The 17,818-nt window shown below is 47.0% G+C and overlaps 1 protein-coding gene across 1 annotated transcript; it reads right to left on the bottom strand.

Moving 5' to 3' along the window:
- LOC125946160 (acetylcholinesterase-like) lies at window positions 1-4,024 on the bottom strand. Its single transcript, XM_049668660.1, has 2 exons — window positions 2,403-4,024; window positions 1-329 (listed from the first exon to the last, which is right to left on the bottom strand). Exons 1-2 carry the CDS (start codon window positions 3,971-3,973, stop codon window positions 182-184), a joined length of 1,719 nt encoding a protein of 572 aa, XP_049524617.1. The 5' UTR covers window positions 3,974-4,024; the 3' UTR covers window positions 1-181.
- Window positions 4,025-17,818: the final 13,794 nt, after the last annotated feature.

Here is a 17,818-nt window from a genome sequence, read left to right as displayed (position 1 = left end):
GATCGCCATTTTATTAGGCACTGTAATAGAGCACAGTAACGTCGCAATTTCCTGGTATTTTAGGAACCTACATCACCTCTTTGTGTAGTACTAGGAAAACGTAAATAAAGAAAACAAACCCTTCTTGGCAATTTTCGAGAAATACATCATATGCGTTGGCTAGAATGAGCACACATTCCGTTCACTCCTTCACGAGGAAAGGCTTGAAGAGGTTGCAGGGTTCGCTGAGCTTCGTTCGCTTGAAACTGTTAGGCTTCATGGAGATGAACTCGGGGTGTTCCGCTGAGTACTTGGGCCATGTTTCATTTGAGGCTGGGAGCGGAATTTTTCTGAAGAAAAAGAGAAAAAAAAACTTGACAAAGGGGACAGTGTATGAGTTCGGTTTGTCAAGTTAAGCACTTGGAAAGGAAGGTAAGCAAGAAAATGATTATTGATTTGTTAGATGACACTGCTAATTATTCGTTGAGAATAAATGGTGCTCAGAGGCTAAGACATTAGTTGACTGTCTGGTATAGCAATTATCCTGAAAGTAAAAAGCCGGCAGATGGAAATGTTGGTTCCTTATGAAACCAAATTTGAAGGCAGAATGATGTTTTTTTTTCCATTGTTATTGTTGCCACCTTAGATTTCATTGCCCTGTGTTCGAGCATCTGCAGTGTGAATAGGATTATTATAGAAAGAAGTGTAGGGGAAGAACGTACAACCTCGTCCTTAGGTAGAACATGCACGTATGTTAGTTGGAGCATCTTTTATATAATGTTCAGTGCGAATGAAACAATAACAACACAGACGCATAGGCACAGTGTTGTTCCCATGTCTATGTTGTGGTCGTTTGCTTCAGGCTAAACTTCATGTAAGAAAGAAAAGCCTTGCCCCTGCCATGCAGACTACGCTTTGGGATGTTGCATTAAACTAACGCACTCAGTTTTCTCTTTGTCTTTCTTTTTGAGAGGTGAGAAATTCTGGACAGGAACAACCAGCGTCTTAAGCAGCCGGGAGCACAAAGCACCCGTTGAAACGCTGCTTTTTTGAATAAGCAACAACAACAACAACAACAAAAAAAAACAGGAAACAGGAGCAAAAATTCATTATTTCGCCCATTTGCTCGTGACACACGTGTTAGTACAGGTATCTTTCCGCCAAGCGTTTTGCCTAAACACTCACGAAGTTAAAACAAGGGGGCCCTAAGAAAATCAACAAAATTTACTCGGGAAATGAAGGACACAATTTGCGCAGAAAGTACCGTGTCAAGTGAAATTATGAATTGGCCATACATAGTTTAAGGGCTTGGTATTAGTTTTCAGCAAGCAGCACATCTCGAAAAGGCGCATGTGTTTCAGGAACTGCAGCTTCCAACGCTGTCACAAAAGCTAGCAGAAATGTGTAGATATAAACCTGTCCGTGCCAAGGGAAGCCTGCTGGCGCAGTGGTCGGTTGGCCTTGCTTTCACGGATGTACGTGTGTCCGATGGTGGGGTCGATCCTCGTTCTCCCAGCACAACAGCGCGACGATCTAATTATTAGGCCACAATCGCACACACACTTCTCTCGTGCCAACGCGGACTAACTGTTCGAGACAATTGGCATCGCGTAGCACGCATGCACGCGAGAGGACGTGCGCGCCAAACCGCACGTGCACGTGCCAGTTTCTATTAGCCTCCAGACGCAGAAAGGAAACGGGCGAATAATAGTCAACGTTACCACTGTCTCTCGCGTCGCACCATACACCTCTCCTCATCATTCTTTCCTCGACAAACATCAGACGCCGCCTTCCTCCTCGTGAACATACGCTTCGTCGACGCCTCGCAATGTGCATTTCGCCATAGCTTGTGAACAGGTATACTATACAAAAATAAATATTGTATGACGTTGAAGCTGTGTCTTTTGCAGTGCAAAAAACATTACATGAGATTACACGTTGCCTAGGATAACAATAAAGAAGATTCTACAAATGAATTTAGTTTTATAGCTCCTATTAACCGCTTCACAAGGATTCCAACACGGACGGTGGATCTGTGTAATGATTTTCTCCCGTCGCGTTGGTTATTAATTTTAGTGATCAGTTGTACGGAGGCATATAGGTCATTGTTGGGGTTGTAGTGGGAATTCCTAAATTTTTGGAACCTTAAGAGTAACATTGAAGGTTGTGGTGCGACCTTCACTGGAAAACCTTCGAGCCACGTATGTTAGTGAGACTGTGCAACGTGGATGACTGCCTTAGCAAAAGAAAAAAAAAAATTCGACGTACAGGAAGTAGCTGTTTTAGGAACATAAGAATACTCCCACTGTTTAAGAAAATAACACACGAATGCTGTCAGAAAAAAAAAGTTGTTACAAGAAAGTACGATAGGCGAACTATTTCACCACTCAACCTTTCAACTATTTCACCACTCAAGTACTCACCCTTTCTTGATGAACGAAGACCAAACACCAACAGTTTGTCGCATGAATGAATGCTCTTCAGGCGAGAATTGAATTGATTTCACAAATTCCTTTGTTTCTTCAGTCAAAGGTGGCGTAAACCTGCTTTCATCTGAGAAAAATGGTAGGACACCAAATGTGAATGGTAGTTCCTCGACGTGCGTGGGGCCGTAGTGCTTGGGCCACATACTATACGACGGCCGATGGTCGAACTTATACATGTATGTGGCAACGCCGTTTTTCGCCGCTGTTGTGGCGAAGAAATGGGCAGGGCAGTTGAATAAAACGTCTGCGAATAGAGTACCAATTGTTCTTATCACACTTTCTGAGTCATGTTGTACTTCAGGACCACCAAAGTAATGTTCCGTAATGACGTTAGCTCTGTCCATAGGAATCTCAAAGACGAGGTAAAGGGCAAATGCGATTCCCTTTCTGTAATTTTCAGTCAGTGCGGAGTCCAAGTCCGGGGCGGCGTTACGAATGATGTCTATGAATAGGGCCCCTTCCTCAGAGGTAGTGCCAACTAACATCTCGTCAACATGTATTTTTTTCCAATTTTCCTCAGAGAGAATGTTTGCTGGAAGGAAGTCATCTCCCGACTCCGGTATGAATAGTTGGCTTTGTATGGATTTAGAGCCGATCGCACTGTAAATTGTCTTAGCGTCTAGCTGACGAAGGCACTTCAAGATTTCAGGTACCGCCTTTCGAGCTTCGGCTTCAGAATCATAACAGCCCAACTTTTCTGCATGCTCACGAAACAGTAGTGAACCCGAAAAGGCCACGCCGATGATTAGTGTGATCGGCGTGCCACTTTGAAGGATGGCCCTTTTGAAAAGGCCACGGCTGAGGGCCGACGTGCTGTGCAGTCCCACGCTCATGGCTCCCGCGCTGTGCCCTATAAGTGTGACGTCGTCTGGATTGCCTCCGAAACATGCGATATTCTCTTTGACCCACAGCAGCGCTGAGAGCTGGTCGTAGAAGCCGATATTACCCGGTCCGCTGTCGGCTGACGAGGGGTAGAAACCCATGATGCCCAGTCGGTGGTTGAACGTGACGTACACGACATCGGAAAGCGCAACGAAGTTTGCCGGATCGTAAATGAAGAGCCCAGCGTCTCCCCACTGAAACGCGCCGCCGTATATGAATACCACCACGGAAAGGTTTCTCCCGCTGCAACAAAATTCATCGTCGCAGATGTGGGATGGCCTCCACACGTTCACGTGAAGGCAGTCCTCGGTGGCCACAGGGTAAGTTAGACTCACGTTTCGAAGCGGTGTGAAGTCGGTCTGCCAACATGCCATGGTTTTCCTAGTGGCGTTCAAGACGCCATTCCACGGCTTCACGGGCAGAGGTTTGCGAAATCTCAGCTGTCCAATCGGTGGTGTCGCGTATGGTATTCCGTAGAAGGCTTCAACTTCACCATACTCGACCGGCAAGCGTTGTCCGGCCACGCATCCCGAAGCTGTGCGGACGATCGGCGTGTTGAGTGACGAAATTTCGTGCAGCGAACAGAGGGTGGCCAAAGATGCGAGGATGCAGGCAACTGACTTCATTTCTATAACACCAGTATTTCTTTGTGGTTCTCGAAGACGATGCAGCTCGATGAAGCTCCGGTCGCTGTGCAATGCGAGAAACAGCAGTAGCGGCAGGATGTACAAGTGACTGACTGCCTTTTAAGTCTGTTCTTTTGTAGCACAAGACGGGAATGCAAAAGAAAGTACAGCAGCCTAGCACGCGTGGCGCACCCTTTCCTTTGGCATGGCTGTTAAGCGGAGTCATTGGGCACCCTGCGGACAGCAAACCCCCTGAAGGCTTCAAACGGTATAGCGAAGCGGCTAATCATCGCATTTGAAGCTTTTCCTCTGAGGTTCCAAGGCCAATTTGTTTTCTTTCCTGTGCCACGGCTCACAGATACATCACGCAACGTTCGCCCACCCTTTCCTTTGGTTTTGTTTGGTCTTCCTTTTCTTGACGGCGCATACCCACTGCGGAGGATTGGCCAAGATTTGGGATGGTATTAGGAAATTGCCGTTACTACTAAATTTTGTCAAATTGTCAGAGAAATGAATAAAAGTTTACGTATAAGGACTTAAGTCTCCCTGAAACGACTATAAATTCCTCCACGGGTGAGTAAACACCACTGTGGTAGTTTTGAAGAGAGGAGGCTCCCAGAGAAAGAATATTTAGATTGGAAAAATTTAACCCAAGTTGTCTAAACCTTATTTCTAAAATGTTCTGCCTTAAAGAAGAAAAACGGCGGCCGAATAGAAAAAAATAATCTGCAAGGTATCCCGACCAAGATTTAAAAATATGCATATGCCACGTAGCTGGACAGAACCAAGGTAATGTTTGCCGTCGCTCGGAGATACTCAAATTATTTTTTTTTTGCATTCCGCCTAATTACATAATTAGTCCTAATTAATTCTAGAGCTTCCACGCCAGAAACGCGTCACACTCCGCCGTCTACGCACCGACACGGCTGTCACGCCTGCATTCAAAGCCCAATACATTGACAAGTCGCTTGACTGAACTGCGGAGCGTCGCTACGACCGCTGTTCACGACCGCAAAGAGTGCGAGAAAGAGTAGCGTCGGCCAGAGGCAAGCGCTCCGCCACTTGTAAACACGCCAGCCACGTTGCACCTGTGTCAAATGTCCGGTATGTACCAACCCCTTACACCTTTATTTAAGGGCCGTGATGTTGTAGCGATGGCTTATCCGGTGGAGTTCATTTTCGTGCTTTGCCAGTGGTCGGAACGACGCTCTGTGGAGGTTATCCTAGGTCGAAACTCCGTGGAACCGAGCACGAACGCGGGATTTTTAGCGTGACTCGGTTTCGAATACGGTGTCAACAGGCATCTGCGTTTGCGCTTATATGTGCTAGGTTCGCCGTTGCCTGTATACGACCGATGTGTCGATTGCTGGGTCGCACATAATATCGCAAAAATGATCTACCTAAAGTACCGCTCCTGGCACATTGAGTTTTTGTGAGGAAGTCGGCGGTTACCGGTGCCATATTGGAAAGTCGTCATGTTGGCTTTACGCGGTGGTTATGTTTATATTTCGTGAATTCGGCTATCTCGAAACTCCGCTTATCTCGAAATGTTTCCCAGTTTTTAATACTTCGAGTTATTGGGGTATTACAGTGTATGATCAATATAAACCAGCTGTGGGAGCCATCATAGAATACACCCAAATAATTCCCCGATTCCCCTTGAGGTATAGTCTCGAGACAGTAGCCTAGCGATATGTTAATGGGATTAGTAAGAGGAAAAACCAATATCGAACACTTTCTAACATTTAGTGAAGGGTGAATCATGTTTAACCAGGTTTCTATGATGTAGAGGTAGTTCTGTAGTCGGTAATAGAGATAGTGAATATCTCTTTTTGACGCGAAGAAAGCAATATCATCTGCATATACATATGTTTGTATATCTTGATGATGAGGAATAAAACTCATCAGAATGTTTCTCCATCGGCCATACCACGCTGAATCAGAATGTTGACATAATTTTCTTATTATATAAATTTTTCTTTTTTACAGCGTCAACGCAAGGTGCCGTCTTATTATATAAATTTTTCTTTTTTAAGGGATCAGTATCCGATAGTCGTGCTATACGGAGTAATGATATTAGCTTTATAAGCTGTATAAACTTGGACATGCAGCAGCATAGGCAACACGCAGAACTGTTGTCGACGCCATCGGCGTTTTGCCCGCGTTCGCTCAAAATGCGTGCGGCGTTGGTGACGGTTGCCGGAGCCTCTGATATAAATAGGCACTGCGTGCCGCAGCTAAACGTCGCCTCCCTTCCCTCCCCCTCCCCCACGGCCTCTCGCTCGTCGGAAGAAGGCGCGTTTGCTCTACATACATGGCGATTGTGAAGGAGAACAGAGACGCCTACTTCTGCAGCCCTTAAGCGAGCACGGCGCAGAACGCGCGTTTGTTCTCCGCCGTGCGTTCACTCCCCGTGAAAGACGCGCCCCTCGCGCCCTTTCACTCGCACATCCAGCGTTCGGCGCGCGGCGACGATTTCTTCTCCAAATGACGTCATACGAAACCTCACGGCGACGGCGACGGCAGAAATCTGCTTTTGAGTGTCATTGGCTCAGCATTTTTTTTCGCACTTTTAATATTTCAGTCTGAGAAGATTTAACATAAAAGGCTTGCGCTGCCGGTGTTTTGTTTCATGACAATTGTTTCTGGGCTGTCATTCTCAAAATTCTGAGGAGCTGTATAAACTTGGACATGTAGCTGTACCAGCAACGCGCAGAACTGTTGTCGACGGCGGCGGCATTTTGCCCGCGTTCGCACCGAACGCACGCGGCGTTGGTGAAGTGTTTATGAAGAACGTGCCAACCTTTGCCGTACACCCTATGGCGGTGTACCGTAGCGACCATAAGGCCATAATCCCTGTGGTAACTACATAAATGAAAACCACCGGATCATATTATTGCGATAGCAATTATATGGACACTCAAAAGCAGATTTCTGCCGTCGCCAGTCGCCGTCGCCGTCGCCGTGAGGTTCCGTATGACGTCAATGGAGATGAAATCGTCGCCGCGCGCCGAACGCTGTATGTGCGAGTGAAAGGGGCGAGGGACGCGCGCTTTCACGGGGAGTGAACGCACGGCGGAGAACAAACGCGCGTTCTGCTCTGTGCTCCCTTAAGGGCTGCAGAAGTAGGCGTCTCTTTCCTCCTCCACAATCACCATATATGTAGAGTAAACGTACCTTCTTCTGACGCGCGAAAGGCCGTGGGGGAGGGGGGAGGGGGAGGGAAGGGAGGCGACGTTTAGCTGCGGCACCAAGTGCCTATTTATATCAGAGGCTCCGGCAACAGTCACCAACGCCGCACGCATTTTGAGCGAACGCGGGCAAAACGCCGACGGCGTCGACAACAGTTCTGCGTGTTGCCGGTGCTGCTGCATGTCCAAGTTTATACAGCTGATAAGCTGCTATCATTACTCCGTATAGCTCTCTTCAAATTTGCTATCGCAATTGATGCTTCACCTTTCAGGTGAAACTGCGACAACTTTTTCTTATTTCTCATTCTTTAATTAATAGTTCAAATAACTAATTACACAATCATATCCTAACAGTCATAATTTGAAATACATAATTCCCACCATACAGCTTCGCTGGTCTTCCATCTCCACCTGAGTGAAAGGGCTGACAGATTTTGCCTTTTCCTTTTTGCTGGGCTGAGGAGAGGTATGAATGCAGCTAGAAAATACTGCTTCCGTTTCATGCCCCTGCATAAGTTACCGATCGCGAGCCAAACGCACGGAGTAAGTTGCAAGGTATGGCAGATTTCCCGGCAATACCTTATTTACACTGTCAGTGTCCTTTACTGCACCCGAACATGGAATGTTTATAGCTACGGATTCCACTGCCAAATGTTGCGCCTATACTTAGTAGGTTTCGGACAACCGAACAGCGACCCATCTGTGGACTCTTTGTGAGCTTGCACTGCCTGTGATACATTCACAAACACTAGCTCACTAAGATGTTTTTTTTTTTTTTTGCGCTTTGATGCCATTCCGTTGAATGGTATGAAGCATATATTCCTTGTCGGAGTCATATACGGCGTGATTTGCTTGAAACCAATTCCATGTTTTCTTCTTGGTTCTCTTGCCTTGGGGCCTGTTTTTACGACTCGCTCAACTTGTTGCCGTCGCGCGATAATGTGATAGGAATCCAGTATTCCATAGTTTGACATCGTTTTTAGTTCAAAAATATAAGCCTGAGAAATAATGACAACATAGAATCCTCCAAAGCACAGTACATACTATACCAGCATTTTCTATGCAATATGGCATGAGTTGCTGAAAGTTACAAAATCACTGTTGCAATTTTTGAAGGTACCGGACTGAGCGACCGTCTGGGATACCTAGCAGATAACTTTCACTGCGTCGGCGACTTCAACACAGCTATGTTCTCTCCTTCTTTTAACCTTTCCTGCCCTTTTTCCTTCCCACAGAGCAGGGTAGCCAACTAGGCTCAGTCCTAGTTAACATTCCCTCCTTTCATTTTTATTCTCCTCTCTCTCTGTCTATGCAATATTATTGCATTTTTATGCTGTAAACTCTACTGGCATTGACATCAGAGCTATGCTGCAGGTGATGCGTAAAGATAACTACGCAATAAAGTAAGAAAGAAAAATGAAGCACTTTGATGAAGTGTTTGCAGCTGCTTTTGGCAATAACGGCGACAAAGGAAAACGCTCCCGTTTTCTGTGTTCCTCTCTTCGCTTCGCGGCTGTCATTAATCTCACGTCGCTGTCCAGCAGCTCATTTCCTCTGGGGCGTCTGGCGAGCCCGCCGTGGATGAGCCGCTGTCGTTCTTTTTTTCGCCCTTGAGTGCCTGTCTCCTGATTGTGGACAACAAGTTGAGGCGATGTGTAGATGCCTTCAGAGACGTTTTCAGACAAAAACAATTCTTATGGTATGCATCACCCAGCCTCGCTCAACTGGTTTGAGTGTATACCAACGAACGCGCTGACTGGGTGCACTGGTGGACTCACTTGGCAACATAGAGGCACGCGCTCACCAACGGAATGGCACTTCCGGCTATTACAGCGCTCTTGATGGCAGTGACTGATGTTCATGATGATGACAATGATTGTGATGGTTGTGGTGCTCTACTATAAACAACGTAAAACCCTTAGAGGAATTGGCCAAGAATAGGGTGGAAGTAGTGGAATGCTGTTTCTCTACCACGAATAGTTGACTCATTTTCTTTCGTCTCTCTTCCCGCCCCCTCCCTCCCCTCCTATAGCCCCATAGCTCTAGACATACATTTTATTTCTTTCGTCCCTTTATTTTTACATTTTACAAACAAGCAAGTCTAGAAATTATTATCGGAGATAACTACAGGGCATAATTAGCTGCTAAAAAAGAACGAGGCAAGTTTGCACTCGGTCGTGCAAAGCTTAGGCACAGCGAAACTGTCGATCCTCAAGTCTTACTGGCTGCTACTGCTAGGTATTAACTTGGTTGCTGCTAGCTCTTAACTTGGTTTAACTTAACTACGCACGTAGGGAAGGTATTCTCGAGCGATCATTTTCTTCCCTTTCGCGACATATCGCGTGACTAGCGCTGGACGGTTCGGCGCCTACGAGCGACAACGTTCCTGGCATGCCACAAACGCAGGCAGGCTAACCAAGATTGGCACAGTGCCAAGAACGCTGTTGCTTGCCGACGCCGAACGCGTTGGAGGCTAGCCGCTCGATATCTAGCGAAAGTTGACACTACTAGGCGCAGCCCCATTTTATGGCAAACTCCGAGGCCAAGCGCATGCACACTCAGCGAAAGCTATGCACAGTGTACGGCGTACGGGCGGCGCGCAGCAGGCGATACGCCGGGATGACGTCACGGCGCATGCGCAGTAGCGCGCAGCTGGCGAGTGCTCGGCGGAGCCGTGTCTGTGTCGGACGAAGTGAGCACGCACCTGCGCCGGTGGTTACTAGACAACGCAAGGTGCCGTCATCGCTACTGCTTCGGCGCATGCGCGGCTAGGCAACGTGGGCGGCGTCGTCAGCAGCTCTGCGTGTTGCCTCGTTGGTGCTGCTACAATTTCTTTCTCTCTCTATCTCGCTATTTCCCCCTCCCAAGTATTGCGCGCGCCGCGTGCACTCTCTCCTTCCCTCTCCTTAATGCCCCATGTCAAGACAACATGTTCACGGCACGGAGAGGAAGCGAGGCACACGCCGCTCCGCGAGGTGGTTGCTAGGAAACGCAGTGACGTCATAGCTCGGCGAGATTTTGCGGCAGCAGGCGGCACTTTTTACGCTTAGCTAAAACAGCTTCGCTGTTAAAAGACTAAAGTGCGCATAAGTAAAGCATTGTTATCATACTGATGACGTTATATGCCGCGAAATCAAGTGTTCATTGCGCGGCACATTGCTGATGAGATCGATCCTTGGCGAGGCAGCGATAGTGATGCGAGATATACGTCAGCGAACACCGAGGACAACGAAGCGAAGCTGCATGCGTGGAGTGAAACTCAGTACAGAAAAAGAAGAAGAAATGAAGGAGCAGAAGTGGTGGTGGTTCTCCAGAGTGGCAGGAAACGGGATATGGTTGTATCGGTGCGCATCGATCAGTGAATGATTGCAATGAGGAAATGTCGCGTCAGTGCTGCAAACACTACGCGTGTATCGTATTCTCCAGCGTAGTATCCATGAAGTACTGCAACAGTCGTTGAGTGGCCATACGTCTCTCGCTCCGTGCGCGACAAGCCCTTTGTTAAATGTGCGAAGGGTGCGGTCTACGAGATACTGTTGACGTGAGGTAAAGTTTATATCGGCCAAACCGGCCGATGTATCAATGACTGCTTGGAACATGAAATAGAATAGAACATTAGATATAGAATGGGACAGGGTCACATTGGCCGTTAAAATCGAAGTTTATCGGATAAATCCGAATTGTCAAAAATTTTACCGGAGAGTGTTTATCGAATTTTTTCGGATTTATCCGAAAAGACGGAGCCCTACTTATGTGACATAACAGGAGAAGGTCGAGGTAACACTTTCTCCATACTGAAGCGTACATTCAAAAATATATGCTGCACGACTGCAGCAGAATGCAGCATCAAAGTCCGCTCCAGAAATATTATTAAAATAGTCTTAGACAGCTCTTCCACATTTCGAATCTTTATTTCTGTCTGGAAAATCACGTCGAGAGGCGTTCTGCGAGGTGTTGCATTAATAATATCAGGGTACTTGGTAACTTCTGCGCCTGACTGATATCGGCGCTGTCCGTAACCATGCATGACTTATACCGTTGGAAAATGTAGGCAGGCTGCACGTGATGCACAGCGCGGGCATCAAAGTGTCTGTGGCGCCGGACTGCGGCAATTGCCTTGCCTACTGACTGAGTTTGCGTGCGCACGCGGAAAGACATGTTTAGCAATTTAGGATCTCGCATATACCATGACTTAAACTGCTACGAGCAAACCTGTTCATCTTGAGGAAGCTCCACGAAATCCGTGCATGAATATGATTCCAAATGAAGGTTTTCATTTTTAATTCTGCTTGCCACCATTACACAGGGTATGCTACAATAGCTGTGGCCGTAACCAGGAAATACACGAAGGAACATACAACAAAATGAAAGAAAGTAACTATTTAGCTACCCCCGCTACATGCATAACATGTGATTGCACGCAGCACCGATACCTTTATCGCCTTCAATCACAGTGTACGCATTTCGGTACGCGACATGGTTTCATCATTTGTCTCCCGTGGCGCGCAAGGAAAACTTACGGCAGAAGCCATCCTCGACGATTATCTATGTAAATGCAAAGCACTTCTCCCCTGCACGTGGCGCAAAGTCCGGACGAGCTCACGTCCTCCCCAGGAAACGCTCGACTGCCACGTGCGCGGGCTGAGGCACCTTGACAACGTACAGTCAGAAGCAGAGGCGATCACAGACGCTTCACGCTGCACCAAATTCGTCTTCGTCAAAGTGTATTTGAAAGTACGCGTCTGTGTCGCGCAGACGCGTACTGTTCTTCGGACCGCGCTTCGCTTCTCTTGTTGCTAGCGGTCCATGGTCACGCATATCTCGACGCCCCGTCGCTTCGCCCCCTGCCTCGCCACTTTCGGTATACATCGCGTATACCTGTAGTCTCTGCAGATTTCGAGGGCGCATTGTTGTAGTATCTGCAATTGGAAGCTGGCAACATAGCGTAATCGAGCCACCTTTATTAAAAGTGAAGCTTTTCTTTGTGAACATCGCCGGGTTTTAGTGACCGTGGGAGCTGCGTGGCTGTTCTGTCGCCGAATAGGCCAAGCAATCACAGCGTAGGAGGCGCGCCGCTCGGTTCCTTGCATCCCCACCAGATTGATCTGGTCTCCGTGAATCCGCGACAGCGGTGGCGCCGGCCGTGCGAAGGAAAAGAAAAATAAGAACCAGAAATCTCGCCTTCGCGCATGCACGGTAATGAGGAAGTAAACGCTTCTTGTGGACCTAACGGATTCGAATTGCACTACGTAAGTACGTATGCGCTTGCTGCCTCTGAAACCATGATGCGTTCAAGGCGTCCGTCATAGTCAACAACTCCGCTTAACAAAAGGATCGGTATTGTTTGTGTGCGCCCGCGCTTGTGTGTGTCTCTGTGCGCGTTTGTGTGCGTGCGTCCGTGCATACGTGTATTTGTGTTTCGACTCTTTATGCACTCACACAAAGCTTTGCTGTATATATATTCCAACTCGTTCGATATGTTGCATTTTTTTGTGGCGCGCACACCCATACTGGCGGGTGCAGCGAGATGGCGCCAAGCCATTAGCGGCGTGCGCGCGGGTGCATGGGGGTTCGCGCCTCAGCGACAAACTCTGTGACCTTGAAGGCCTCGCATTTGACCTTGGCTACGACTAGGCAAATGAATGCTTCGCATTTAAAAACCACTCTGCTTACCCAACGTGGCTCCATTCCGTTTTAGTCTGCAGAGTAATGCTAAACACGACCACCTTACTGGAGGCGCTACCAGTTTGGTGACATGGTCACCGAGCTGTGTCTCGTCAGCAATGTTGAAGGAATAATTTTTCCTTTCTGCTACTACACTATGTTTTATGTATTTCTGGGACTAGTACCCCAAAAATGAAATAAATTCGGGAGTGTTACGTGCCAAAACCACGATATGATTATGAAGCACGCCGTAGAGTGGGACTTCGGATTGATCTTGAACACCTGGGGTTCTTTAACGTGCACGTAAATATGAGTACTCGAGCGTTTTTGCATTTCACTTTCATCGAAATGTGGCCGCCGCGGCCGGGATTAAACCCGCGACCTGGATCTAAGCAGCGCAACGTCATAGCCACTAAGCTAACCCACGGGTGGTCTAGTCCCAGATTTACAGACAGCTGACAAACAGTGTCTGCATATTAGTCGCTTGCATGTCCACTGACTCGTCTTTGACAAGCTGCGGGGCTGTACCACAAACTGTACAAGAAGCAGATAGCGCCCTCCGGTGCGTAGAGTTTGCAGTTTTGCACGCGAAATTGACCGAAGAAAAAGTCTCGTGCTGCAGTATAGTTTTGCGTGCGTGAACCGTCAAGTTGTGTATGCGCGATGCTCGTATCAAGTTCAGTGCATCGTCGGCTCGAACGCTTCCTCCAGTTATTCCTGTGAGCAGTGCGTCGTCTTCCCGGTGTACTGCGCAGAATTTGAAGAAGCTAACCTAATTTCTGTGTTCGTGTTAGTGGCCGTTTGAGGAGCTAGTTTTACTGCCCGCTCCAGGAGCATAAGTATACGGGCGTCTCGTCGGCCCCTGCGCCGTGAAACAAGGGTGGCTGGTTCCACGGCGAACAGTGAGTACAGTACCTATAACGTCAGCAGTTTCTGAAATGTTCTGCAGTTTTTCCTAACACGAGGGCGGTGAACAAACGTTGTCAGTGCCGAACTGGGCGTGAATATCGTGAAGGTGCTTTTCACGGAATTCACCGGTGGGTTCATCGCTTAATCTGGGGGCAGAGTATTCCAATAGAAAGTTGTATGTGCGCGGATGCTTTGCTAACACTAAAAGCGCAGTAGAAAAACGTTCGTAGAAAGCGTCATCGCAGGAAGCCTCGTGAAAGAAATTCAGGATCGGGATGGAATTTTGCAAAGAAAGGAAGGCGTTGTGTACGATTCACAAGCGAAACAAGACGTTCCGCGAGTGTTGATTGTCGTACGAAGTTGTAATCTTGCTAATTGTCAGCAGAACTAAAGCGGAGGTTTAAAACCATTGCGGTACTTAGGAATGAGAGTAGAAAGGGGACTATAAATTAGGATAGAATACACAGGTCAGTGTAGATAACATAGAAGTTGATATGATTATTGTTGACGAGGTCGGGTGGGTGGGAGTTCGTGCAAAATATCGAAATTGTATGCTGCGGCGGCTGCATTTCGATTGGGTCAAAATGTAAAAACGCTTGTTTACTTAGATTTAGGTGCACATTAAAGAACCGCAGGTGGGCAAAATTAATCCGCATTGCCGCACTTCGGCATTGCTTATAATCACATGGTGATTCTGGCACGTAAAAATCCAGACTTCTTATTTTTAATAGACGCGGTACTTCATGCGGCAATCTACCAAGTGTAGAGGAGACTTGCCAGAACTTCCACGGCGAGAAATTAAAATGTGGGCGGAAATTAGGGGAGGCAAAATAAATTAATCAAGGGCTATGGGTGCTACTAAGTTGTGCTGTAAAGGGATGAAAAAAATTATCACTGTAAGTAAGGTCATAAAGGTTTCGAACTGAAACTTTGCACTTGTAGCTTGATTTATGTGCAAGCCTATTTGGGTATCTCAATTGGTCTACGAAATTACAAATGTTAAATTCAGTGCGTTAATCACAGCAGGGTGCACTCAGCAGTAGCTGTGGACGAGAGATCATGTGAGCAGCGGGTGCTGCGGAAACGAAATAGTCTCCTGAGCATGCGCTCTGTCCCTGTGCCATGATTATCTTTGGTGAGAAGGTGTCACAGCATATCTTGTCTTCATCAATGATTCTGCAGAGTCACATATGACTGCTAAGAGCTTTCCTTCATTACGAAAGTGAAACACATTCTGTGTAATATTTAAACAATCATTAGAATAAGCAGGCAGGGACTTTTCACATGTAGTGCACAAAAGAACGAAAGTCACCTGACTAGCAAGAGCTAGTGGAGCATCCCGAGGTTCAGTTGAAGCAAGCTCAGTGTCACGTTTTGCTCTATCATCTTGTGCTCTATCATATTGTCATCTGGCCGTTATTGTATATGTTTCTATCTGTTTGATATATACGTGACTCACGTACAGGCATTTTCGTCATTGTAATACACTAGCAATACTTTTAGGGCTGAATAATATGCAGCTTTACAATAAATTTCACTACAGGATTGGCCACCTTTTCAAGGCCCGTGAACGTTTGCTGACGTCCGTTAAGATTAGTCGTTTATGTCTAAATGGCTAACGAGTGAAGTGCGCCCGGGAAAGGTCCGCCAGATGATGGCCAACAAGTTGAAACAGCGCTTCCATAGTTCGATAGCGATTGCCGCTTCTGACGTTGATGCCAGGGAATCATCCATGGACAATTTTTTCAGTATTTCACTGACCTTATCGAGAGCGCCTTCCCTTAGCCTCAGCTACAATGAAGCGCGGCGCTTCATAGAAGACCCAGACCCGAGCATCGCGGCATTGAGTGACCAACATCTTGTGAGCAAGGTGTTCGTGCGTTACAACACATCCCTTCATTCAAGCGCGCACACTGAGCGAGTTCTCAATGTCGCTGTAGATGTCTTCAAAAGAAAACATGGTAATACTACCGAAAAAAACTTTGAAAAGCAATTCTCAGCGAAGATAAATGTGAGACCCAAGCCAGTTTGATCGTTCTTTTTACTCTATTTGTGCCATATTATTAAATGTAGGGAGGAAAGTGATGTTGTAGTGTTCGATTACTTTTTAGAAATCGATCAGTACTTTCTAGGGGCAATAATTGGTAAATGTAATAAATTACAGTTTTGAAAGAAGTAATTATAATTGTACTTGGTTACATTTCTGCTCTAACGTGTACAAGTCTGCCAGGAAGAAACTGTCAGTTCGGGTATGCGCATGCCTTGCGGCAGTTTTGTATGTTTTCTGAGTGCATTATTTCATCCTTATTTTTGTTTGTGTGCATAAAAACGCGCTCGCTTAAAATAAAGCTTCTAAACAAAACACGCGAGCAATGAGGGCACTGTAAATGAAAGAGGCCGCAAAAATTCTCATTCTACGTTTAGTATGATGCATGGCGTTGTGACAGCGGCACTGAAGTTCCGTCTTCCAACTTGGACTGCATAGCAAAAAGTTTTGTTGTTTTTAATTAGGGAGGATTTGCCGCAAGGCGCAGCGATAGTGAAAATACACGAACAAAGGGGAATCTTTTTTATAAACGTGTGCTTCCCTGTGGGATGCGTGTACTCCGTTATCCGTTATCAAATTGTTCGCAAGTGTAGGCAGGTGGACCGTTTCTGCGTCCCAATGCGACAGTACTGTCAGTGTATGCGTCAGTGCGTATGTACAGTGCTCACGGATTGAAACGCGACACTGCGAACGCGTGGCTGCTGCAGCTGCTGCTGCTGCTGCTGCTGATGATGATGATTTAATGGGATCCCCTTTGAAACGGGGCGGAAACAAATAGTCACCTAACCTGCTTGATTTAATTAGGTATGCTGTACATGTTTTTATCTAGCATATTTGTATACGTTACATTAATTTTTCTTTTCCCCCTCAATATCTACCTTGTTCCACTACGTATAACAGTAAGAGATCAAATCAAGTCGTATCAATCTCTTCCCTGCTCTTTTTCTACCAATACTCTAAACGTTTCTTGCTTATCTCGACTGCTTACCGGTTGATGCTTCCGTCCACGTTAAACCCAAGCGCTTCTCGAAGGTGTACGTTACCTACTGGTTCTCACTGGGCGAATCTCACTGGGCCACTGGTACGCGCAGCTCCGCGCGTGGAAGCAAGGTGTTGCATTGTGGTATATCGCGAGGGTGAACTCTAGGCGCGCTTGTGTTCAGACGGCAATCGCTCGGCGGTACACGCAGAATGGCACAGGCTGATGGCGTGCTCTAGATTTGCCACGAGCCTGTACGACAGTCTGCCACGCAGAATGCCTGCCATCGTGGCCGCGAGAGGAGAGCCGACAAAATACTAATACTCCCCAAGGACTTCGAGCCGCCACCTGAGGCCACCGAAACCAAACTGCCGGCCCTTTCAATAAAGTTTACTTTCTTCTTCTTCCGTACTTCAACGTGTCTGCGACTGCGTCTTCCTTTTTTTTTCTAGAAATTTACATTCTGGAATACAATTTCCTACTCCTCCGTGCAGACGTTCGTTTTATTCAGATGAACGTAACGATGCCTTACTTGCACAGAATATGTGACGCATAAGCCGCGTCTACATGAATGCGATAGTAGCGCAGTCGCATTTCCAAGCGCATTTGGGAAAGGCGATGCGACACCGTTTACATGTAGCGCATTAACTCTCCCGAGAACGTAGCGCCACATGCGTGAGTCGACTCCCGCCCGTAAACCTACCATCGCCTCGCGCGTTAATGCGATGCGCCTTCCTAGCGCATTACCACTGTTCACATGAATGCGATGCGCCTAGAAATGCGATGCGATACGCCACTGTCGCATTTATGTAAACACGGATATAGGAAGGGCACGCGTAACAAGAGGGCGCGAGGAGACGATGTTGCGAAATCGGCACCGTTGCCGAGCGACAAGATAAAAAAAATAAAAAAAAAAATACGACATTGCACAGGGAGGTAAAACAAGCGTGCCAGTAATATTTGACTTGGTAGAAAAGAAAACCTAAAAGGTATAAGCTCTCCAAATCTAGTTCATCATCAGAAGTTTGTTAGCGTCAGTGTTATCGTTCGATTCC

Source organism: Dermacentor silvarum, chromosome 6 (genome assembly GCF_013339745.2).
Source record: "Dermacentor silvarum isolate Dsil-2018 chromosome 6, BIME_Dsil_1.4, whole genome shotgun sequence".
Classification (NCBI taxonomy): domain Eukaryota; kingdom Metazoa; phylum Arthropoda; class Arachnida; order Ixodida; family Ixodidae; genus Dermacentor; species Dermacentor silvarum.
This window is presented reverse-complemented; position numbering and strand designations above follow the sequence as displayed.

What these genes read in the sequence shown, in the direction of transcription:
- LOC125946160 (XM_049668660.1), bottom strand. Translation starts at nt 3,973, where the DNA reads ATGAAGTCAGTTGCCTGCATCCTCGCATCTTTGGCCACCCTCTGTTCG. An exon ending in TCTTCGTTCATCAAGAAAGG is followed by an intron (nt 330 to 2,402) that starts GTGAGTACTTGA and finishes CTTTTTCTTCAG; the next exon opens with AAAAATTCCGCTCCCAGCCT.